We start from the raw sequence: 24,617 nt of genomic DNA on the forward strand, positions 1-24,617 counted from the left end.
GTTCTAGAAATTAAGCTACGAGAAAAATATGTAAGAAATATGTACAGCAGAGATACTAAAACGAGGAATATGAAGAAAACTCTTGAATAAATCCTGAATTGTTGACTTAAAAATTTATAATAAAATGTTGCATGTCTATTTTTGCCCGGGGTCGGACAAGCCGACCGGAAAATACCCTCATTTTAGGCTGACCCCAGAATAAGTCTCATGTCCGGGGTTGCTTACCACTTGCCGGCGCCCCTGCCCCACCAGTGACTGTTGGCGGTACAGTGGGGACTCCGACAAGTTAGGCCATAAGGGCACGTGTGACCGCCTCGGCGTATGCTAAAGGAGATCAGGCAAGCCGGCTAGATCGTAACCCAGGCCACAGAACAAAATGTCGGGCTAGTGCGACATAAAGGAGCCCCTCCAAGAGATTTTTTGCTCCTTTCCGGTCACTTGTGCCGCTTGCCACGAGTCAGACCCAATAGGCGTACCTGAAGAGTGACCCGCGGGGCCTTTATTTACCTAATTGTATCCAAATAAACATTTTTCTCAGTCTTATTGGTCGCTTAAATGGGGCGGATAACTTCCACCTAGCGTCCGCCTACCAGTTATCTCCAATCAATGTCCCATCCTTTATAAATTTTTATGTAAAGGGGATCATTACAAACTAAGTCAAATTTTTCGATTAATTTGCAAACGTTTCTTATATTTTTTCAAAATCAATAACCGAACTACATTATATTGATATAAAAAATGTAATTTATATTGTATTTGGTAAATTGAAATTGTTATAAATAATGAAAGCCACTTTATTAATAAGTATTACTTATTAGTTAAGTCCGGGGAAAGATCCTAAATGATATTGCTTGTCAAACTCTTGGCATTTAGAAAGTTCCAAATGCTTTTGCCTTTGGTTCCCTACAATAAAATCGTCTTCCATTATTATTTCAGAGTCACCACGTTTTCTAGAAAGGGGCTCATTGGTAGAACCATCCATATAGTCACTCTTATCATTGCACAATTAAACCATTTAATTGTTCTTAATATACTTGTTCGATCTTAAAATACAAAAGGTCGATTATATATTAGCATGTTAATATTTGATGGATACTCACAGCTTTAGCAAATAAGGAAAAATGATTCCAGCGTCTCCTCGGGCATACATTTGTCGTGGCCGTATACTGTGGCTAGTTTTCGCCGGTCGTTTCGCTCCAAAACAGTATGACAGTAGGCAAGCTGGTAAGTTGTCGTAACACTGGGGCTAGACAACTTTGCACAGGATTTAAATGGCACATAGCGAGGCGAGATAGTTGAAAGGAATAAAGGAAGAGCAAATATAAAAAAAATTTTTAAAAACAACAATCAAAAAATTTACGCACTAAATCTCAAGCTGCGAAAAAAGCTTTAGACAATCTTTGAAAAATCACTAAGAACCGCTTTGGTCATCTTTTTTCTGAGAAAAATCCTTATTTCACAACACTGCCTTAGGGAATAACATGAATCTCCTTACGTTGGTCAATCCTAATATTTAAATTACAGGCCCAATTCTGTTATCGGCCTAAGTATGCAAAGCTATTGCATATAAAATTAACCTTATTTTACCATGGACTTTGTCCAAATATGGCTTGTTTGGTTCGTATAGACGGTAACTTTAAAGTGGTGCATGTCTTGATCAGTGGTCGAATTTTTCTATCAGACTATCATATACCCGTTACTGAGCTAACAAAAAAGCGTCACCTATCGTTCATCCCTATCGGCTGTTTACGAGATTTCACTAACACGCCACATAACGTGAAACCTAAGTGGTGGTAGTGAAATTTCTTAAGCAATCGATTTTCTGTATGAATATATATCCCTCCCTCTCGCACTCTATTAAGTTTGTTAATTATTTATTGTTGTTTAATTATAAATGTTCAGTGAATAGTCCGATTTGATTAATTTTTGGCATGTAAATGGGCACTGATATTAATAACAAAATCTCATTTAATTTAGACGGGTTTTAGCGTTATGGGCGATTCAGTGAGCGTGGCTCCGCGCTGAAACAAACTTGCGCTGCGAAGAAAGAACCAACACGCCAAGTCTTAACATTTTACTGACAGTCGGACAAACGGACATGGCTAGATCGTTGATAAAGAAAATCTATTCTTTATGGGGTCGGAAACGCCTTCTTCTACCTGTTACATACTTACCGACGAATCAAGTATACCCTTATACTCAACGTGTAACGGGTATAATAAAATAGTACTGAAAGCGGAAACGGAAATAAAAAATCAGTATTTTAATCTATCTGTAGTTTTTATATGAGCTAAGACCATTCACAAATACTAAACAAAAAGCAAGAAAGAAAGCTAGCTTTGGCAAGCGGAAGTTTATATTATTTTTTTTATTTATTTTGGTATTAGTTCTTCCTAACGCAACAAGTACAAAAATACTTTTAAATTATTGCGTAATTTGATTTACTTCATGAACAATAAATTGTAGTTCTAATACAAAGACACTAAGGCTAGATCACATTTGATACATTGAATTCTTAGGGACTAAGTTTAGTTTTAAATTATACTTGTATACTGTTTTGAAGATGTGTGTGTAATATTTCTTTGAATTGCGTGGCAGACTTAATTGTTTTTAGTGGATGTGGTAGTTTATTCCAAGAACGTACACCACAGATCAAAAAGTGTTTCTCAGCATAGGCATGTTTTACTATTTGACAAATTAGATTGTTTGTTCTGTTGGAAACGCTGAATTTTAGTTTGCTGAAGAGATATTTTGGCTCGGCAGTTGTTATTACTTTGTGCATCAGTACTAGTGCTTTGTGCTCGAGCCAAACTTTTAGCGGCATATCAAAAATTTTAAAAGTTGCTTCTGAGATTCGATGTGTGCCCTTGCCATTAAATATATATTTCGCTACATTACGGTGCCACAGCCACTCTAATGCCCACAAACCGATCAAAACTGTGGCTCCTACAGCTTTGATGGTAGAATGAAAATTTTAACTGAAATGTATTGTTCTCATCAATACCTATCGATTGGCCAAAAATAAAATTTCCAAGCCCACTTTAACGCCCACAAACCACCCACAACGCGGATATCGAGGAAACTATTAAAGATAAAGAATTGGGATTTCAGATTTAGGTTCCGTAGCCTTGTACGCAGCGCACTCTAACGTCACAAACTGCCCACACCTGTGGCGCTCACAATTTTCATGCTAGATAACAATTTTAACTGAAATGTATTAGTCTCGTCGATACGTATAAAATGATCCAAAAAAAAGTTTGCCACGCCCACAAACCGCCTAACCTGTGGAGCCCACAAATTTCATGCTAGAAAATGTCATGCTAGTCTCGACAATCGATTGACCCAATACAAAATGCCACGCCCACTCTAACGCCCATAACGCTTAAATCAGTCTACCGCCCACAAAATGACTATTAAGGTAAGCCGAAAACACCTAGCGCTACCATTGACCAATTTAACCGAACTTCAGCGGTTGTAAAAGAAAAACAAGGAAGAACGCTATAGTCGAGTACCTCGACTATCAGATACCCGTTACTCAGCTAAAGGGACCAAAGGAAAATGGAGATATGCAAGCAGCAAATGCGCCACCTACCGGCGGTAGACAGATTTAAGCGTTGTGGGTGTTAGAGTGGGCGTGGCAAAGTTTTTTTAAATCAATCGATAGGTATTGACGAGACCAATACATTTCAGTTAACATTTTTTATCTAGCATAAAAATTGTGGGCGCCACAGATTTGGGCGGTTTGTGGGCGTTAGAGTGGGCGTGGCATATTCGCGTAACAAACTTGCGCTGCGCTTAAGCCTACGGGATCTAAATCTGAAATCCCGTTTCTCTATCTTTGATATTTTCCGAGATATCCGCGTTCATATTTACGATTTTTTGAAGTTTGTGGGCGGTTTGTGGGCGTTATAGTAGGCGTGGCAAACTTTTTTTTGGGTCAATCGGTAGGTATTGATGAGAACAATACATTTCAGTTAAAGTTTTTATTCTAGCATCAAAACTGTAGGATCCACAGTTTTGGGCGGTTTGTGGGCGTTAGAGTGGGCGTGGCACTCTTTTGAAATAAACTTGCGCTGCGCAGGAATCTCAGGAATCTGCATGCCAAATCCCAGTATTGTAGCTCTTATAGTTTTCGAGATCTCAGCGTTCATACGGACAGACGGACAGACGGACAGACGGACCTGGCTAGATCGACTCGGCTAGTGATCCTGATCAAGAATATATATACTTTATGGGGTCGGAAACGCTTCCTTCTGCCTGTTACATACTTTCCGACGAATCTAGTATACCCTTTTACTCTACGAGTAACGGGTATAACAACGCTACAACTTGAACAAAAAATCATAGAAATGGGAAGTAAACTCTAAAATTATTTTGTTTCTATGGCAACTTTAAGATATATTCTTCCGATTTATTCCAAATTTTAAAAATGGTTTTAATATGGTTTTAATATCATATTAAAACGGTACTTTCAATGTTTTATGCAACTATCTCTAAAAACAGTCAAGTTGATCTGATCGTTTCTATGGCAGCCATATGATATAATTGTATGATACGTAAGATTTTTATATATCCATGCGTTGTGATTAAAAACAACGAGTTTGCCGATATACAATATACTCAATGTAGGCTACTCATTTACTCGTCGAAATTAAAGAGTGACATTATAAAAAAACTAATCTATTTAAAATTTGTTTGTCTTCTTTTTGCGATCTTGGTGTCCAACTCAACCAACTCCTTCTTGGGGCATTCTGGCTGTAATCTAAACCGAAACTAAGTCAAGTCTTTCGATTAATTTGCAAACGTTTCTCAGATTTTTTTCAAAATCAATAACCGAATTACATTATTTTGATATACAAAATCTAATTTATATTGTATATGGTAAATTGAAATTGTTTTAAATAATGAAAGCCGCTTTATTAATAAGTATTACTTATAAGTTAAGTCCGGGGGAAAGACCCGGCATTTAGAATGTTCCAAATGCTTTTGCCTTTGGTCGGCTACAATAAAATGGTCTTCAATTATTATTTCAGAGTCACCGCGTTTTCTAGAATGGGGCTTATTGGTAGAACCATCCATATAGTCACTCTTATCATTGCACTAGTAAGCCATTTAATTGTTCTTAATATACTTGTTCGATCTTAAAATACAAAAGGTCGATTATATATTAGCATGGTAATATTTGATGGATACTTACAGCTTTAGCAAATAAGGAAAAATGATTCCAGCGTCTCCTCGGGCATACATTTGTCGTGACCGTATGTGGCTAGTTTTCGCCGGTCGTTGCGCTCCAAAACAGTATGACAGTAGGCAAGCTGGTAAGTTGTCGTAACACTGGGGCAACTTTGCACAGGATTTAAATGGCACATAGCGAGACGAGATAGTTGAAAGGACTGAAGGAAGAGCAAATCTAAAAAAGATTTTTAAAAACAACAATCAAAAAACTTACGCACTAAAACTCAAGCTGCGAAAAAAGCTTTAGACAATCAACAAGAAAAACACTAAAAACCGCTTTGGTCATCTTTTTTCTGAGAAAAATTTTTATTTCACAACACTGCCTTAGGGAATAACATGAATCTCCTTACGTTGGTCAATCCTAATATTTAAATTATAGGCCCAATTCTGTTATCGGCCTAACTATGCAAAGATATTACATATAAAATTAACCTTATTTTACCATGGACTTTGTCCATGGTAACTTTAAAGTTGTGCACGTCTTGATCAGTGGTCGAATTTTTCTATCAGACTATCATACAAGGTGAGTTCGAAAGTAAACAGGACTTTAAAAAAAAGACAGAACAAATAGTTTTTTCGGCAAAATCAATTTATTTTATTCAAAATAGTCTCCTTCTGCTTTAATACAGCGTTTTGCACGGTCCAAAAGCATGTCGAACGAGTGTTTTAGCTCGTTGCCCGGTATGGCCACCAGTATGCCGGTGCAAGCCTTTTGAATGGCCTCTACGTCTGCATAACGCTTTCCTTTCATCGGCAAAAGCATTTTTCCGAAAAGGTAGAAGTCGCACGGTGCCGTATCAGGTGAATACGGGGAGTGGTTGATGGTTAAAATGTGATTTTTGGTCAAATAGTCGGACACAAGCGTCGATCGATGAGACGGCGCATTATCGTGCAACAAACGCCAACTTCCATTTTCGCGATATTCGGGCTGAACACGTCGAATACGGCGCACCAAACGCTTCAAAACTCCAAGGTAGAATACCGCATTAACGTTTTGGCCGGGTGGAACAAATTCTTTGTGGACAATACCCTTGGAATCATAAAAACAAATCAGCATTGTCTTCACTTTTGACTTCACCAGGCGCGATTTTTTGGGTTTCGGCTTGTCCGGAGCCTTCCATTCAGCACTCTGGCGTTTCGTTTTGATCATATTGAAAACACCACGTTTCGTCACCAGTCACAATCTTGTAAAGGAAGTTCGGGTCTTTTTTTGCCTCTTTAATGATGTCCTTCGAATGTTGAATTCTGAGCAATTTTTGGACGTCAGTCAATTTGTGCGGAACAAACCTTTTGTAAGCCCAAATGTTCGGTCAAAATGCGATAAATCGATGTTTTGGAGATGTTCAATTCTATTTCCATGAATTTCAATGATGATTTCGGCTGATTTTTTATGAATTCACGCACAGTTTCGATGGAATTTTCGGTGATCACGGATTTTGGTTGGCTCATCGTCATTTATGTCCTCACGACCACTTTGAAAACGTTGAAACCACTCGTGCACTCTGCTACGGGATAGGCAATCATCGCCATAAACTTGTTTCATCAATTGAAACGTTTCGGTAAAAGTTTTACCAATTTTAAAACAAAATTTAATGTTGGCTCTTTGTTCGAAGCTCATTTTCGCACCGATGACAAAAACATACTGACACTTAAAACGCAATAACCTCACTTCCAATAGATGAAATGTCATGAAATTTTTACTGGAAGTCGATAAACGATAGCAGATTCTAACGCACCAGTTGACATATAGATGGCGCCACTAGAGGGCGCTAGATTCAAAAAGTCCTGTTTACTTTGGAACTCACCTTGCATAACCTTTACTCAGCTAACAAACAGCTAAACCAGCGTCACCTATCGTTCATCCCTATAGGCTGAAACCTAAGTGGTGGTAGTGAAATTTCTTAAGCAATCGATTTTCTGTATGAATATATATCCCTCCCTCTCGCACTCTATTGAGTTTGTTAATTATTTATTGTTGTTTAATTATAAATTTTCAGTGAATAGTCCGATTTGATTAATTTTTGGCATGTAAATGGGCACTGATATTAATAACAAAATCTCATTTAATTTAGACGGGTTTTAGCGTTATGGGCGATTCAGTGAGCGTGGCTCCGCGCTGAAACAAACTGGCGCTGCGAAGAAAGAACCAACACGCCAAGTCCCAACATTTTACGGACAGACAGACAAACGGACATGGCTAGATCGACTCGGCTAGTGATGTTGATAAAGAAAATCTATTCTTTATGGGGTCGGAAACGCTTTCTTCTACCTGTTACATACTTACCGACGAATCAAATATACCCTTTTACTCAACGATTAACGGGTATAATAAAAGAGTACTGAAAGCGAGAACGGAAATAAAAAAACAGTATTTTAATATATCTGTAGTTTTTATATGAACTAAGACCATTAACAAATACTAAACAAAACAAAGAAGAACGCTATAGTCGAGTACCTCGACTATCAGATACCCGTTACCCAGCTAAAGGGACCAAAGGGAAATGGAGATATGAAAGGAGCAAAGCGAGATTGAAATGCGCCACCTACCGGCGGTAGACAGATTTAAGCGTTATGGGCGTTAGAGTGGACGTGGAAAAATTTGTTGGATCAATCTATAGGTATTGACGAGACCAATACATTTTAGTTAAAATTTTTTATCTAGCATAAAAATTGTGGGCGCCACAGGCTTGGGCGGTTTGTGGGCATTAGAGTGGGCGTGGCATATTCGCATAACAAACTTGCGCTGCGCTCAAGCCTACGGAATCTAAATCTGAAATCCCATTTCTCTATCTTTGATATTTTCCGAGATATCCGCGTTCATATTTACGATTTCTTGAAGTTTGTGGGCGGCTTGTGGGCGTAAAAATAGGCATGGCAAACTTTTTTTGAGTCAATCGATAGGTATGGATGAGAACAATACATTTCAGTTAAAATTTTTATTCTAGCATAAAAACTGTAGGAGCCACAGTTTTGGGCGGTTTGTGGGCGTTAGAGTGGGCGTGTCACTCCACTGAAATAAACTTGCGCTGCGTAAGAAGCTCAGGAATCTGCACGCCAAGTCTCAATAGCCTAGCTCTTATAGTTTCCGGGATCTCAGCGTTCATCCGGACGGACAGACAGACGGACAGACGGACAGACGAACAGACGGACATGGCAAGATCGACTCGGCTAGTGATCCTGATCAAGAATATATATACTTTATGGTGTCGGAACGCTTCCTTCTGCCTGTTACATACTTTCCGACGAATCTAGTATACCCTTTTACTCTACGAGTAACGGGTATAAAAACAAGAAAGGAAGCTAGCTTCGGCTTATATTATTGTTTTAATTTATTTTGGTTTTAGTTCTTCCTAACGCTACAAGAACAAAAAATACTTTTAAATTAGTGCGCTAGTTACAATTTGATTTACTTCATGAACAATAAAAAAATTTCTTAACTATATAGTTCTAATACAAAGACACTTAAGCTAGATCACATTTGATACATTGAATTCTTAGGGACTAGGTTAGGTTAGGTTAGGTTAGGGCGGCTCTCGGACTATAGTCCGACACACTTAGACGTCTATGGGTCCATTGTGATACCGCATGATCTCGTTTTTTCTTCTCAAGGGTCCCTTTTCTAGTTGTTTCAACCTGTGTTAAGCTGATCAGCATGTCTTCCACCCGGAAGATTTAATAAATGCACTTATGTTTTTGAGATTCATCTCCGATATTTCGGTAAGATCGTCGATGAAGGAACTTCTTAAGTGTTTTAGTCTGAGTCTGCATTGGGCTGGGAAGAAGCAGAGAAGGTGTTCTACCGTTTCCTCTTCTTCCTCATCCCTGCAGCTTCTGCAGAAATCATTTTGCGGGGCTTTTAAGCCAGTGGCCTGTAAGAGCTCGAATCAACATGCCACACTCTGTGTGGCTGAGTTTGAGCAACTCTGAGGTTTTTTTGGTTGTTTATCACAGGCCATGTCTGGTGAGAGATACGACACTGTGGTGCGTTTTGCCAATGGGTGTTGGCTAGTGTGTTGAAGTAGTTTTTTATATTTAGCTTGCAAGTAGCCATGGCCATACCGACATTCTCCTCTCCTGGGAGGAGAGGCTTGGTGGTGCCCTGCCTGGCTAATTCGTCCGCTATGCAGTTGCCTACGATGTCCCGGTGACCCGGAACCTATATTAGGCTGATAGTAAACTGATTTGCCATCTCGTGGAGATATCTGCGACAGTCTGCTATTGTACGGGAGTTGGCGTTTGTCGAGTAGATCGATTTAATAGCCGCTTGGCTGTCACTATATATGTTTATGTGTCCTCTTTGGAGGCTAAAGTTCCCTAAGCAGGTTAGTGCTTCTTTTATAGCGTGGACCTCCATCTGAAAGACGCTACAGTGGTCCGGGAGCCTTAATGACTTCCTGATATCTAATTGTTCGGAGTATACACCTCCGCCAATGTGTCATTCTAATTTGGAGCCATCTGTATAGAAACAGATTGCGTCTATCTATCCGATTTGCATAGATCCGTGATCTTCGGAATCGATTTATCATGCTGGAGAATGTTAGCATAGCCATAAAATTGGGGTCAATCGGTAGGTATTGATGAGAACAATACATTTCAGTTAAAATTTTTATTCTAGCATCAAAACTGTAGGATCCACAGTTTTGGGCGGTTTGTGGGCGTTAGAGTGGGCGTGGCACTCTTTTGAAATAAACTTGCGCTGCGCAGGAATCTCAGGAATCTGCATGCCAAATCCCAGTATTGTAGCTCTTATAGTTTTCGAGATCTCAGCGTTCATACGGACAGACGGACAGACGGACAGACGGACAGACGGACATGGCTAGATCGACTCGGCTAGTGATCCTGATCAAGAATATATATACTTTATGGGGTCGGAAACGCTTCCTTCTGCCTGTTACATACTTTCCGACGAATCTAGTGTACCCTTTTACTCTACGAGTAACGGGTATAACAACGCTACAACTTGAACAAAAAATCATAGAAATGGGAAGTAAACTCTAAAATTATTTTGTTTCTATGGCAACTTTAAGATATATTCTTCCGATTTATTCCAAATTTTAAAAATGGTTTTAATATGGTTTTAATATCATATTAAAACGGTACTTTCAATGTTTTATGCAACTATCTCTAAAAACAGTCAAGTTGATCTGATCGTTTCTATGGCAGCCATATGATATAATTGTATGATACGTAAGATTTTTATATATCCATGCGTTGTGATTAAAAACAACGAGTTTGCCGATATACAATATACTCAATGTAGGCTACTCATTTACTCGTCGAAATTAAAGAGTGACATTATAAAAAAACTAATCCATTTAAAATTTGTTTGTCTTCTTTTTGCGATCTTGGTGTCCAACTCAACCAACTCCTTCTTGGGGCATTCTGGCTGTAATCTAAACCGAAACTAAGTCAAGTCTTTCGATTAATTTGCAAACGTTTCTCAGATTTTTTTCAAAATCAATAACCGAATTACATTATTTTGATATACAAAATCTAATTTATATTGTATATGGTAAATTGAAATTGTTTTAAATAATGAAAGCCGCTTTATTAATAAGTATTACTTATAAGTTAAGTCCGGGGGAAAGACCCGGCATTTAGAATGTTCCAAATGCTTTTGCCTTTGGTCGGCTACAATAAAATGGTCTTCCATTATTATTTCAGAGTCACCGCGTTTTCTAGAATGGGGCTTATTGGTAGAACCATCCATATAGTCACTCTTATCATTGCACTAGTAAGCCATTTAATTGTTCTTAATATACTTGTTCGATCTTAAAATACAAAAGGTCGATTATATATTAGCATGGTAATATTTGATGGATACTTACAGCTTTAGCAAATAAGGAAAAATGATTCCAGCGTCTTCTCGGGCATACATTTGTCGTGACCGTATGTGGCTAGTTTTCGCCGGTCGTTGCGCTCCAAAACAGTATGACAGTAGGCAAGCTGGTAAGTTGTCGTAACACTGGGGCAACTTTGCACAGGATTTAAATGGCACATAGCGAGACGAGATAGTTGAAAGGACTGAAGGAAGAGCAAATCTAAAAAAGATTTTTAAAAACAACAATCAAAAAACTTACGCACTAAAACTCAAGCTGCGAAAAAAGCTTTAGACAATCAACAAGAAAAACACTAAAAACCGCTTTGGTCATCTTTTTTCTGAGAAAAATTTTTTATTTCACAACACTGCCTTAGGGAATAACATGAATCTCCTTACGTTGGTCAATCCTAATATTTAAATTATAGGCCCAATTCTGTTATCGGCCTAACTTTGCAAAGATATTACATATAAAATTAACCTTATTTTACCATGGACTTTGTCCATGGTAACTTTAAAGTTGTGCACGTCTTGATCAGTGGTCGAATTTTTCTATCAGACTATCATACAAGGTGTAACGAACTGATTTTTATGGTCTGCTCGCTACGAGATTCGTGCGGCTAGCTCAGTATATTGTGTGTTCGTCCCACCAAATTTATATTAACGTGACCGCCCAGTAGCTCAGTGAGAAAGCACAGAATTCACGGGTTCGTATTGGGTTTATTGTGGGTATATTATTACAAGTGTCTTAGTCGCTTGGTTGGCCTTGACTCGTTGCTTGTGACCCTCGGTGCGTCCGATGGTCCTGATTGACTCTACGACCTCTCGCCTTTGAAGACTCGGTGCTCCAGACCTGTAGCTCTCTGAAGATACTCGCAGCTCCCTGAAGATCCTCGCAGCTCCCTGAAGATACTCGCAGCTCCCTGAAGACGCTCGCTGCTCCCTGAAGACGTTCGCTCGCTGATCGCTTCGCACGCGTGACTTGGTGACTGCTGGTAACGACTCGGACTCGCGAGGGGGTCAGCCGTACGGGCTTAGGGAAGCGTCACCGTTCTCAGACTAGGGTGAACAGAAAGCTGCGCTCTCCAGGATCGCTCCTTTCGACACACCGCCGCCTGTCCCTTGCTCTGTCCCGGATGGTCCCACTGGGGTTTCTGCTCAGCCCGCGCGGACAGTCAAGGCGGTAACGCCAGGAATCTGCCTCGCGCTTTACTTCGCTTCCACGCCTAGTGTAAACGAACGTTCCACCCTAGCCTCACCCTTTTGCTTTTGGTCCTGGACGTTTCCGCGTGGCTTTTGGTACTCGGGGTTCGGGCACGCCGCTCCGGGACCTCGCAAGTCGAATCTGTAGGGCTCTCCTGGACAATTCCACTCGAGACCGTACCGATCGACCGCTCTCCCTTCTGGCTTGTTATATTCGTGATTCGGGCACGCCGCTCCGGGACCTCGCAAGTCGAATCCGTAGGGCTCTCCTGGACAATTCCACTCGAGACCTTACTGATCGACCGCTCTCCCTTCTGGCTGGTTATACTCTCTCCAGGCGTAACGCCAGGACTTTGTGGATAAAGTTAAACGACCGCCTTGACCTAGCCGTGTGACGCCCTCTGGATCTCAGCTACCTGCGTCTCAATTCGGAGATTCCTGGTATCCCAATCCCGAACGTCTCGACGTAGCAATCTTGCTCCTTGTAGGCTCCCACGGCGTTGTTTCCCTGGCGACTCGACTTGCTGTTGCTCCCTTGTAGATTATCGGGTTGTTTGATTGTTCACTTTGGTATCTGACTGATCTTGACGGTTTGACTCCTTGTGATCGACTGATCCAGCTGCCAGCGCTCTGCGGCCTTATATAGGGCCTCCGGGAACCGTTATTTCCCTTTTGCGCACGGCCCGCTGGATCTCTCCACTCTGGGTCCAAAGTCCGTGCGTCCTGGATGACCCACTTGTCGTTCCCGTACCGCTTCCAATCGATGCTCCGCCCACTGCTGCCATCCCGCTGATTCTCGTGATGCTTGTGGCACGCCTGTGTGCCGCTCCACCGCCGAGATGTGGCACTTCCTCTCCCGGTCCAAAGTTCACGGGAGAGTCCAAAGTCCGATGGAGTCCCGTTACCCGCTTTTGCACACGGCACTCTTGCCTTGCCCGCGAAGTCTCCACTCTCTCTCGATCTCCATCATTGGTCTCCAAACTCTCTCGCTCTCCTTCGTTGGTCTCCAAACTCTCTCGCTCTCCTCGCCGCGCCGTTACTACGCGAATTCGCCGCGTATCTGGCAAGCGGCCGGCCATCTGCTGCTGTTTCTATTTGTGGGGAGTTATTCAACTCCTCACATTCCCCCCTTACTTCGGGAAACATTTTAAACTTGTTCCTACTCTCCGGCGTTTTCTTGTTTATCCTAGCCTTCGAGTCCTTGTGATTCCCGCGGCGCTCCCTCGTTGCTCCCTCGATGCTCCCACGACGCTTTTAACTCCGTTTAGTTTCTACAGCGCTGGTCATCCTCCTCGTTGCAACTTGAATCTCCCGCGCCGATATCTTTCCTGACTCCACTGGGACATCGATACTCGTGTGCTATCGATCCCCAGCTCGCTGCTCATCGCTGCGTTCTACTCCTTTCATTTGCTTCCTCCGCCTGGTCACACCATTCGTGTGTGATCGATGTGCGATATCGATATCGACGGTGCGGCGTTGCCACCTGCTCGTTGCGATATTTCCACCTTTGGCCGATATTACCATTTGACGTGTACCCATCGATCGCACTTTCATCTAGTGCCAATCGACCGCCTATCGAGGCGCCCCCTTCCCTGGCCCATGGTGATTTTGCAACTTTCTAGGTAAGTTTTCGCATTTCTTTAAAATTTATTTCCTCTCATCCTTTTCTTTCCTTCCGGCCTTCACTCGTCAGCCTGATCATCGCGCATGAGTCGCTGAAAGGTGCTATTGACGCCATCGCCGACTGCGCCCCAGGCTTCAGACTCCACGCTGTCTTGGCGTTCTCCTCCTCCACAAGGCACAACTGGCCAGCACAGCTGGCGCACATCCTCACCGCCGGCCATTAGGGATTACATGATCGTATCGATGGCCTCGTTTTCCAATCGCAGAGTGAACATCTCAGGGGACACCGACATACCCCACACCTTGCTCCGATTGCCCTCCAGCTGCTGTTCCAGTGGCGATTCCGGCTGCGGTTCTACCAATTTTGACACCGTCTGCAGGATGAACCGATTGCTGAACATCGTGTTGCCCAATGCTCCAGCCGTTCCACCTCCTCGGCGTCATCGTGAGTGGGCGGGGCGTGGTCGAGGCGCTGCTGGCGCTGTCAGAGGCTTGTGGCAGAGACGTCGCTTACCTCGTGGATCGCAATTTCCGCGGGGCACATCGACCGGCAGTGGGCGATAATCAAGTTTTTATTTCCTTCGGCCTCCCCTTCTTCCTACGGATCTACGGATCTACGGTACAGCTCTCTGATCTGTGCCGTCTTCCCCCTTCCCTGGCAGACTGTTGATGCGTGTTTTTCTTCCCTCCAATCAGTCCCAATCGAGTCGTTGGACGCTCTGGTTTGCTCCCCTTGTGTTCTTGACGTTCTCCTGATGTCCTTTATGTGTTTCATTGCGCCTTTGTAGATGCCCTGTAGTATCCTTGGAGATATCCTTGGAATTTGTTCGTAGTATCCTTTGGGCATCCTTGGAGGTATCCTTGGACTCCTTTCGTAGTATCCTTTGGGCATCCTTGGGGGTATCTTTGGACTCCTTTCGTAGTATCCTTTGGGCATCCTTGGAGGTATCCTTGTGATCCTTTCGTAGTGTCCTTTGGTCATCCTTGGAGGTATCCTTGGACACCCTTCGTAGTATCCTTTGGCCATCCTTGGAGGTATCCTTGGACACCCTTCGTAGTATCCTTTGGGATCCTTTAATGTTGTTTTGCATCTGTTGTGTCTGCTTGCTGTAGCCGCTCGCCTGTGTTTTCCGTTTGTTGCTGTTTCAGCTCGCTTACGTGGATGGTCCGCTCTTTCTTTGTGTTTATGTGTCTTATTTTGCAGATTACTGGTGACGCAAAACCTATGACTTGGTAAGGTCCGTCGTATCTTGGGGCCAATTTTGCTGCGAACCCCTCGGCCGCTTTTGATAAATGGTGTTCCTTGGCCCACACGACGTCACCCACCTTTGGCGTCCATTGCCTCCTTCTTAGGTTATAATGCCTAGCCTGGTCCTGGGATGCTTTCTCCAGGTTCCGCCTTACAATCTCGAAGATTTCCCTGAGTTTGTTAGCATTCTCTTCCGGGGTCTCTGTCGGTCGTCCGGTCCCTACGGTTTCTCTGTCGTATAGGGCGCTCGGTAGTCTTGGTTCTCTGCCTTGGGTAATGAACGACGGTGTGTAACCTGTGGATTCTGAAACGCTCGTGTTTACTGCCAGCATGATTTCTGGCCATTTTTCGTCCCAGTCTCTTTGGTTCTGCCCTGCGAACTGCGCAATCATTGTTTTCACCGTCCTATTGGCTCTCTCAGTCGGGTTCTCCTGTGGGGTGTATGGAGCTGTGAACTGTTGCCTGGCTCCCATTTCGGCCAGGAAACTCTTGAAGGTTTTGCTGGTAAACTGGACTCCGTTGTCCGTTATGACTATTTTGGGGACCCCATACCTCGCGATTATGCGTTCTTTAAAAGCTTTCTTTAGGGATTCGGCCGTCGCGCTTCGCAGCGGCACCAACTCAGTCCACTTGGAGAACCTGTCTATCAATACCAGCAGCATTTGGTTGCCGTGTTTCGAACGCGGCAGGGGTCCGACGAAGTCCGCACATACCGTAGCCCATGGTTCCTCTGGCACCTGCGTAAGCATTTTCCCAGCCATTTGCATCTGATTCGGCTTGAACCTCATGCATGTCTCGCATACTCGCACGTGGGCTCGGGCGTCTCTGTGCATTCCTGGCCAGTAGTACCGGGCTGCCAGACGTGCTATTGTCTTTCGGCTTCCTACATGGCCAGCCGCCGGTGAGTCGTGGTTCTCCTTCAGCACCGTTTCCCGTAGAGCTTTCGGGACGCACATCTTCCATGTTGCAACATCTTCGCTGCCCGCTCTATGAGGTATATTCCTGTACAGGGTGTTACCCTCCATCACGTAGTCTGGATACTTTTGCGGCTGGGTCCTTATCTTTTCGCGCATTTCCAGAATCCAGCTGCATGCTGCAGAAGCTTCCGCCGCCAACGTCTCCTTGATCCCTCGAAGCGTTTCCGGCAGTGGCTGCCTTGACAAAGCGTCTGCCACCACGTTGAGTTGCCCTTTCCTGTACGCTATTTCGAAGTCGTACTGCTGCAACTCCAGGGCCCATCTGGCGATCCTCCCTGAAGGGCTCTCTATGCTGTTGAGCCACTTCAGTGCCATGTGGTCGGTTACTACTTTAAAGTGGTAACCTTCCAGATACGGCTTGAGCTTTCGGATTGCCCAGACGATTGCCAAGCACTCCTTCTCGGTTGTTGAGTAATTCTTCTCAGCGCCGTTGAGCGTTCGGCTTGAGTAAGAGATTACCTTTTCGCCTCGTTCAGTTTCCTGGGTCAAGATTGCCCCGATGCCGTAGTCGCTTGCGTCAGTTTGCAAGATGAATGGTTTGTCGAAGTCCGGGCATGCCAGTACGGGGTCTGCGACGAGTCTTGCCTTCACCTCTTCGAACGCCGTCTGATGTTCCTGTGTCCACACCCATTTATTTCCCTTGCGTAGCAGATCGTTGAGAGGTTTGACTATTTTTGCGAAGTCAGGTACAAACCGGCGGTACCATGATGCTACACCCAGGTACTGTCGGAGCTCTTTTACTGTCGATGGTGGTTCTAGTTCGGCGATGGCTGCTACCTTTTCCGGATCCGTGCCTATTCCTTCGCTAGTCACTCGATGACCGAGATATAACAGCTCTTTCTTGAAAAATTGACACTTCTCCGGGTTTAATCTCAGATTTGCCTCCTTTAGTCGTCGGAAAACTTCCTTTAGGTTGGCCTTATGTTCTTCCAGCGAGCGCCCGATCACTATGATGTCGTCCTGGTAAGCAAATGCGTGCGGCGACATTTCTGGGCCGATCACCCGGTCTAGCACCCGTTGAAAAGTCGCAGACGCCGAATGAAGTCCGAATGGCATTACTTTCCATTGGAATAAACCTTTCCCCGGCACTGTAAATGCCGTATACTGCCTGCTGTCCGCTTTCAGTGGGATTTGCCAGTACCCATCCTTTAGGTCCAAGCTGCTGATGTACCGTGCTTCCCTCAGTTGGTCGAGAATATAATTTATTCGGGGCATCGGGTAGGCATCCTTTACAGATTTGGCGTTTATTTGCCTAAAGTCGACGCACAGTCTCCATTTGCCCGTCTTTTTTCTAACCACCACGATGGGAGAACTGTATGGGCTTGTTGAGTGTTCTATGTATCCCATTTGGAGAAGCTCGTCCACCTTCGCATTGATCTCCCCTTGAACTTTCGGATTCTTGGGATAGTATCGCTGCTTTATTGGTTTGTCGTCTTTCATCGTGATCTGATGCTCTGCCATGTTTGATGTTCCCTTCATGCTGCTGAAAGTCGATAGCTCTGCCTCCAGGAATTTCGTCGTGTCGTCATCTTCGCTTGCCCGTTGTACGACTGCCACCGACAACTTTTCCTCGAGCCATCCCTTGTGACGATTCCTGGCCGGTATTATCACTTCGTGTCCAGCGCACTTAATTTCGGTACCGACTTGTGTTAGAAAATTCCATCCCAACACCAATGAATCCACTACTCCTGGTAGTATCAGCAGGCTCATGCTCAGTCGCTTGTTCCCGAACGCAATTTCCACCTCCAGCTGCTCATCGATTCCGCCACATCTTCCGTCTGCCAACCTAACTTGCCGTCGTATCCTCGTAATCTTTCCGAGGGCAGCCAGGTCGTCCGCCAGCTCCTTGCTTATAAAGCTTGCTGTTGCCCCGGTGTCGATTGTGGCCTTGTATGTGCCCCCACCAATCGTCACCGCTGCGGACAACTGCTGCTCCTCCTCGATCAGCTTTCCCGTTAGTTTGGAGAGGTAGCATCTTGCGACCCCCGCTCGCCTCTCTGCGGCTGAGATCGCTGGGCATTTCCCGCCTGCTGGCAGCATTCAACGCTCCTGACGCCTACTCTCCCGCACACCCAGCAGAACAACAGGCGTTGGTGCCGACATCCCCGCGCCCAGTGTCCATGACCGCCGCACTTTCGGCAGGCCTCCTGGGGGTCTGTGATGTGTGTCGTTTCACGAGGCCTTTGTGTTGTACTTGGTGGCCTCCAAACATTGTTTGCTGGTTGCATCTGTTGCTGTTGTGGTGGTACTCGGTTAGGTGGCGACCATTGGTCGTTTCCCCGCGTCTCCTGGATTCCTGTCTCTTCGCATCTTCTGCATGTTACCTGCGCTGGCGATGACGACTTGTTCTTCGAGAATTTGTTTTCTTGCGCGAACGCTTCCCGCTCCTTTTCGAGTTCTTCATACTCGTCAGCTAATATCATCAGCGTGTCCAGGTCCGACACTTTATATGCCCTTAGGAAGATCCTTAGACTGGGGGTGCAGTTCTCCTTGATGATTCTTAGGGTCTCTATAGTGGAGTAATTAAGTGGCCTCACCATCGTCTGCATGTCGATCATGTAGTCTTTGAACGACTCGCTGAAGCCCTGCTTCCGTTGCCTGACCTGATCCGCCAGCCTGGTGAAGAAGTCTCTCGGTAGAAAGTATGTGTGGAAACTATCTATGAACTCCGCCCAGGTTTTCCATTGTTTGTTGTTGGCGATGAACCACTTCAAAGCCCTTCCCTTCAGTAATTCAGGCATCGCTCGGGGAATCATGTCTAACTCCAAGCCGTATGTGTTGGCGGACCATTCCACCTGCTCCAGGAACTCGAACGGTTTTTCCGCCCCGTCGAACCTGAACGACCATTCGCGGACCTGTTTAGCGATCCTTGCATAGTCTGATTGATTGGGTCTCGAGATCAGCGCTGTTGTTTTCCTGTCTTGGCTTGATTCTCTCCTGTTTGCCTCCTTTTGTAGGTTGTCAACGCTCAGGCTTGCCACTAAGTTGTCTCCTTCGACGGTTGTTAACGTGATGCTGGGGCCGGCTTTGTCGTGGTATGTGGCTTCCAAATCGGCCCAGATGTCAACGAGTTGTGGGTCATTTTCCGTTTCTGAGTAATACTCGGATAATGCTTTTCTCATGTCCTCTAATCTGCCGTCCAGGGTGACATTAAGCCTCTGTGCGACATTGGCAAAATCCTCCTTTTTAAGTCGGTAGATCCACTTCTTCCCCATTCTGTTTAAATTGCTTTCACTGCTGGGACAATCACGTTGGGCGCCAGATGTAACGAACTGATTTTTATGGTTTGCTCGCTACGAGATTCGTGCGGCTAGCTCAGTATATTGTGTGTTCGTCCCACCAAATTTATATTAACGTGACCGCCCGGCTAGCTCAGTCGGTAGAGCATGAGACTCTTAATCTCAGGGTCGTGGGTTCGTGCCCCACGTTGGGCGCCAGATGTAACGAACTGATTTTTATGGTCTGCTCGCTACGAGATTCGTGCGGCTAGCTCAGTATATTGTGTGTTCGTCCCACCAAATTTATATTAACGTGACCGCCCAGTAGCTCAGTGAGAAAGCACAGAATTCACGGGTTCGTATTGGGTTTATTGTGGGTATATTATTACAAGTGTCTTAGTCGCTTGGTTGGCCTTGACTCGTTGCTTGTGACCCTCGGTGCGTCCGATGGTCCTGATTGACTCTACGACCTCTCGCCTTTGAAGACTCGGTGCTCCAGACCTGTAGCTCTCTGAAGATACTCGCAGCTCCCTGAAGATCCTCGCAGCTCCCTGAAGATACTCGCAGCTCCCTGAAGACGCTCGCTGCTCCCTGAAGACGTTCGCTCGCTGATCGCTTCGCACGCGTGACTTGGTGACTGCTGGTAACGACTCGGACTCGCGAGGGGGTCAGCCGTACGGGCTTAGGGAAGCGTCACCGTTCTCAGACTAGGGTGAACAGAAAGCTGCGCTCTCCAGGATCGCTCCTTTCGACACACCGCCGCCTGTCCCTTGCTCTGTCCCGGATGGTCCCACTGGGGTTTCTGCTCAGCCCGCGCGGACAGTCAAGGCGGTAACGCCAGGAATCTGCCTCGCGCTTTACTTCGCTTCCACGCCTAGTGTAAACGAACGTTCCACCCTAGCCTCACCCTTTTGCTTTTGGTCCTGGACGTTTCCGCGTGGCTTTTGGTACTCGGGGTTCGGGCACGCCGCTCCGGGACCTCGCAAGTCGAATCTGTAGGGCTCTCCTGGACAATTCCACTCGAGACCGTACCGATCGACCGCTCTCCCTTCTGGCTTGTTATATTCGTGATTCGGGCACGCCGCTCCGGGACCTCGCAAGTCGAATCCGTAGGGCTCTCCTGGACAATTCCACTCGAGACCTTACTGATCGACCGCTCTCCCTTCTGGCTGGTTATACTCTCTCCAGGCGTAACGCCAGGACTTTGTGGATAAAGTTAAACGACCGCCTTGACCTAGCCGTGTGACGCCCTCTGGATCTCAGCTACCTGCGTCTCAATTCGGAGATTCCTGGTATCCCAATCCCGAACGTCTCGACGTAGCAATCTTGCTCCTTGTAGGCTCCCACGGCGTTGTTTCCCTGGCGACTCGACTTGCTGTTGCTCCCTTGTAGATTATCGGGTTGTTTGATTGTTCACTTTGGTATCTGACTGATCTTGACGGTTTGACTCCTTGTGATCGACTGATCCAGCTGCCAGCGCTCTGCGGCCTTATATAGGGCCTCCGGGAACCGTTATTTCCCTTTTGCGCACGGCCCGCTGGATCTCTCCACTCTGGGTCCAAAGTCCGTGCGTCCTGGATGACCCACTTGTCGTTCCCGTACCGCTTCCAATCGATGCTCCGCCCACTGCTGCCATCCCGCTGATTCTCGTGATGCTTGTGGCACGCCTGTGTGCCGCTCCACCGCCGAGATGTGGCACTTCCTCTCCCGGTCCAAAGTTCACGGGAGAGTCCAAAGTCCGATGGAGTCCCGTTACCCGCTTTTGCACACGGCACTCTTGCCTTGCCCGCGAAGTCTCCACTCTCTCTCGATCTCCATCATTGGTCTCCAAACTCTCTCGCTCTCCTTCGTTGGTCTCCAAACTCTCTCGCTCTCCTCGCCGCGCCGTTACTACGCGAATTCGCCGCGTATCTGGCAAGCGGCCGGCCATCTGCTGCTGTTTCTATTTGTGGGGAGTTATTCAACTCCTCACAAAGGTGAGTTCGAAAGTAAACAGGACTTTAAAAAAAAGACAGAACAAATAGTTTTTTCGGCAAAATCAATTTATTTTATTCAAAATAGTCTCCTTCTGGTTTAATACAGCGTTTTGCACGGTCCAAAAGCATGTCGAACGAGTGTTTTAGCTCGTTGCCCGGTATGGCCACCAGTATGCCGGTGCAAGCCTTTTGAATGGCCTCTACGTCTGCATAACGCTTTCCTTTCATCGGCAAAAGCATTTTTCCGAAAAGGTAGAAGTCGCACGGTGCCATATCAGGTGAATACGGGGAGTGGTTGATGGTTAAAATGTGATTTTTGGTAAAATAGTCGGACACAAGCGTCGATCGATGAGACGGCGCATTATCGTGCAACAAACGCCAACTTCCATTTTCGCGATATTCGGGCTGAACACGTCGAATACGGCGCACCAAACGCTTCAAAACTCCAAGGTAGAATACCGCATTAACGTTTTGGCCGGGTGGAACAAATTCTTTGTGGACAATACCCTTGGAATCATAAAAACAAATCAGCATTGTCTTCACTTTTGACTTCACCAGGCGCGATTTTTTGGGTTTCGGCTCGTCCGGAGCCTTCCATTCAGCACTCTGGCGTTTCGTTTCGATCATATTGAAAACACCACGTTTCGTCACCAGTCACAATCTTGTAAAGGAAGTTCGGGTCTTTTTTTGCCTCTTTAATGATGTCCTTCGAATGTTGAATTCTGAGCAATTTTTGGACGTCAGTCAATTTGTGCGGAACAAACCGTGCACACACCTTTTGTAAGCCCAAATGTTCGGTCAAAATGCGATAAATCGATGTTTTGGAGATGTTCAATTCTATTTCCATGAATTTCAATGATGATTTCGGCTGATTTTTTATGAATTCACGCACAGTTTCGATGGAATTTTCGGTGATCACGGATTTTGGTTGGCTCATCGTCATTTATGTCCTCACGACCACTTTGAAAACGTTGAAACCACTCGTGCACTCTGCTACGGGATAGGCAATCATCGCCATAAACTTGTTTCATCAATTGAAACGTTTCGGTAAAAGTTTTACCAATTTTAAAACAAAATTTAATGTTGGCTCTTTGTTCGAAGCTCATTTTCGCACCGATGACAAAAACATACTGACACTTAAAACGCAATAACCTCACTTCCAATAGATGAAATGTCATGAAATTTTTACTGGTAGTCGATAAACGATAGCAGATTCTAACGCACCAGTTGACATATAGATGGCGCCACTAGAGGGCGCTAGATTCAAAAAGTCCTGTTTACTTTGGAACTCACCTTGCATAACCTTTACTCAGCTAACAAACAGCTAAACCAGCGTCACCTATCGTTCATCCCTATAGGCTGTTTACGAGATTTCACTAACACGCCACATAACGTGAAACCTAAGTGGTGGTAGTGAAATTTCTTAAGCAATCGATTTTCTGTATGAATATATATCCCTCCCTCTCGCACTCTATTGAGTTTCTTAATTATTTATTGTTGTTTAATTATAAATTTTCAGTGAATAGTCCGATTTGATTAATTTTTGGCATGTAAATGGGCACTGATATTAATAACAAAATCTCATTTAATTTAGACGGGTTTTAGCGTTATGGGCGATTCAGTGAGCGTGGCTCCGCGCTGAAACAAACTGGCGCTGCGAAGAAAGAACCAACACGCCAAGTCCCAACATTTTACGGACAGACAGACAAACGGACATGGCTAGATCGACTCGGCTAGTGATGTTGATAAAGAAAATCTATTCTTTATGGGGTCGGAAACGCTTTCTTCTACCTGTTACATACTTACCGACGAATCAAATATACCCTTTTACTCAACGATTAACGGGTATAATAAAAGAGTACTGAAAGCGAGAACGGAAATAAAAAAACAGTATTTTAATATATCTGTAGTTTTTATATGAACTAAGACCATTAACAAATACTAAACAAAACAAAGAACGCTATAGTCGAGTACCTCGACTATCAGATACCCGTTACCCAGCTAAAGGGACCAAAGGGAAATGGAGATATGAAAGGAGCAAAGCGAGATTGAAATGCGCCACCTACCGGCGGTAGACAGATTTAAGCGTTATGGGCGTTAGAGTGGACGTGGAAAAATTTGTTGGATCAATCTATAGGTATTGACGAGACCAATACATTTTAGTTAAAATTTTTTATCTAGCATAAAAATTGTGGGCGCCACAGGCTTGGGCGGTTTGTGGGCATTAGAGTGGGCGTGGCATATTCGCATAACAAACTTGCGCTGCGCTCAAGCCTACGGAATCTAAATCTGAAATCCCATTTCTCTATCTTTGATATTTTCCGAGATATCCGCGTTCATATTTACGATTTCTTGAAGTTTGTGGGCGGCTTGTGGGCGTAAAAATAGGCATGGCAAACTTTTTTTGAGTCAATCGATAGGTATGGATGAGAACAATACATTTCAGTTAAAATTTTTATTCTAGCATAAAAACTGTAGGAGCCACAGTTTTGGGCGGTTTGTGGGCGTTAGAGTGGGCGTGTCACTCCACTGAAATAAACTTGCGCTGCGTAAGAAGCTCAGGAATCTGCACGCCAAGTCTCAATAGCCTAGCTCTTATAGTTTCCGGGATCTCAGCGTTCATCCGGACGGACAGACAGACGGACAGACGGACAGACGGACAGACGAACAGACGGACATGGCAAGATCGACTCGGCTAGTGATCCTGATCAAGAATATATATACTTTATGGTGTCGGAACGCTTCCTTCTGCCTGTTACATACTTTCCGACGAATCTAGTATACCCTTTTACTCTACGAGTAACGGGTATAAAAACAAGAAAGGAAGCTAGCTTCGGCTTATATTATTGTTTTAATTTATTTTGGTTTTAGTTCTTCCTAACGCTACAAGAACAAAAAATACTTTTAAATTAGTGCGCTAGTTACAATTTGATTTACTTCATGAACAATAAAAAAATTTCTTAACTATATAGTTCTAATACAAAGACACTTAAGCTAGATCACATTTGATACATTGAATTCTTAGGGACTAGGTTAGGTTAGGTTAGGTTAGGGCGGCTCTCGGACTATAGTCCGACACACTTAGACGTCTATGGGTCCATTGTGATACCGCATGATCTCGTTTTTTCTTCTCAAGGGTCCCTTTTCTAGTTGTTTCAACCTGTGTTAAGCTGATCAGCATGTCTTCCACCCGGAAGATTTAATAAATGCACTTATGTTTTTGAGATTCATCTCCGATATTTCGGTAAGATCGTCGATGAAGGAACTTCTTAAGTGTTTTAGTCTGAGTCTGCATTGGGCTGGGAAGAAGCAGAGAAG

At 44.6% G+C, this 24,617-nt stretch overlaps 1 protein-coding gene and 1 non-coding gene across 2 annotated transcripts; one reads left to right on the plus strand and one right to left on the minus strand.

Annotated features, from left to right (window-relative positions):
- Positions 1-830: 830 nt before the first annotated feature.
- Positions 831-23,160, minus strand: LOC119561859. The gene is made up of 6 exons (XM_037875342.1): positions 23,106-23,160; positions 11,064-11,276; positions 5,198-5,410; positions 2,175-2,229; positions 1,101-1,254; positions 831-1,043 (listed from the first exon to the last, which is right to left on the minus strand). The coding sequence occupies exons 2-5, from the start codon at positions 11,111-11,113 to the stop codon at positions 1,105-1,107; spliced, it is 468 nt and encodes a 155-aa protein (XP_037731270.1). The 5' UTR covers positions 11,114-11,276; positions 23,106-23,160; the 3' UTR covers positions 831-1,043; positions 1,101-1,104.
- Trnak-cuu lies at positions 19,467-19,539 on the plus strand. Its single transcript has one exon. It is a non-coding gene; the product is annotated as a tRNA-Lys (tRNA).
- Positions 23,161-24,617: the final 1,457 nt, after the last annotated feature.

The sequence above is a fragment of the Drosophila subpulchrella genome, unplaced genomic scaffold, assembly GCF_014743375.2.
Source record: "Drosophila subpulchrella strain 33 F10 #4 breed RU33 unplaced genomic scaffold, RU_Dsub_v1.1 Primary Assembly Seq38, whole genome shotgun sequence".
Classification (NCBI taxonomy): domain Eukaryota; kingdom Metazoa; phylum Arthropoda; class Insecta; order Diptera; family Drosophilidae; genus Drosophila; species Drosophila subpulchrella.

Coding starts and splice junctions, on each gene's coding strand:
- LOC119561859 (XM_037875342.1), bottom strand. CDS start 11,113: ATGTATGCCCGAGAAGACGCTGGAATCATTTTTCCTTATTTGCTAAAG. Junction 5,411..11,063: donor TTTCCTTATTTGCTAAAGCT/GTAAGTATCCAT, acceptor AATCTTTTTTAG/ATTTGCTCTTCCTTCAGTCC. Junction 2,230..5,197: donor TTTCCTTATTTGCTAAAGCT/GTAAGTATCCAT, acceptor TTCCGCTTTCAG/TACTATTTTATTATACCCGT.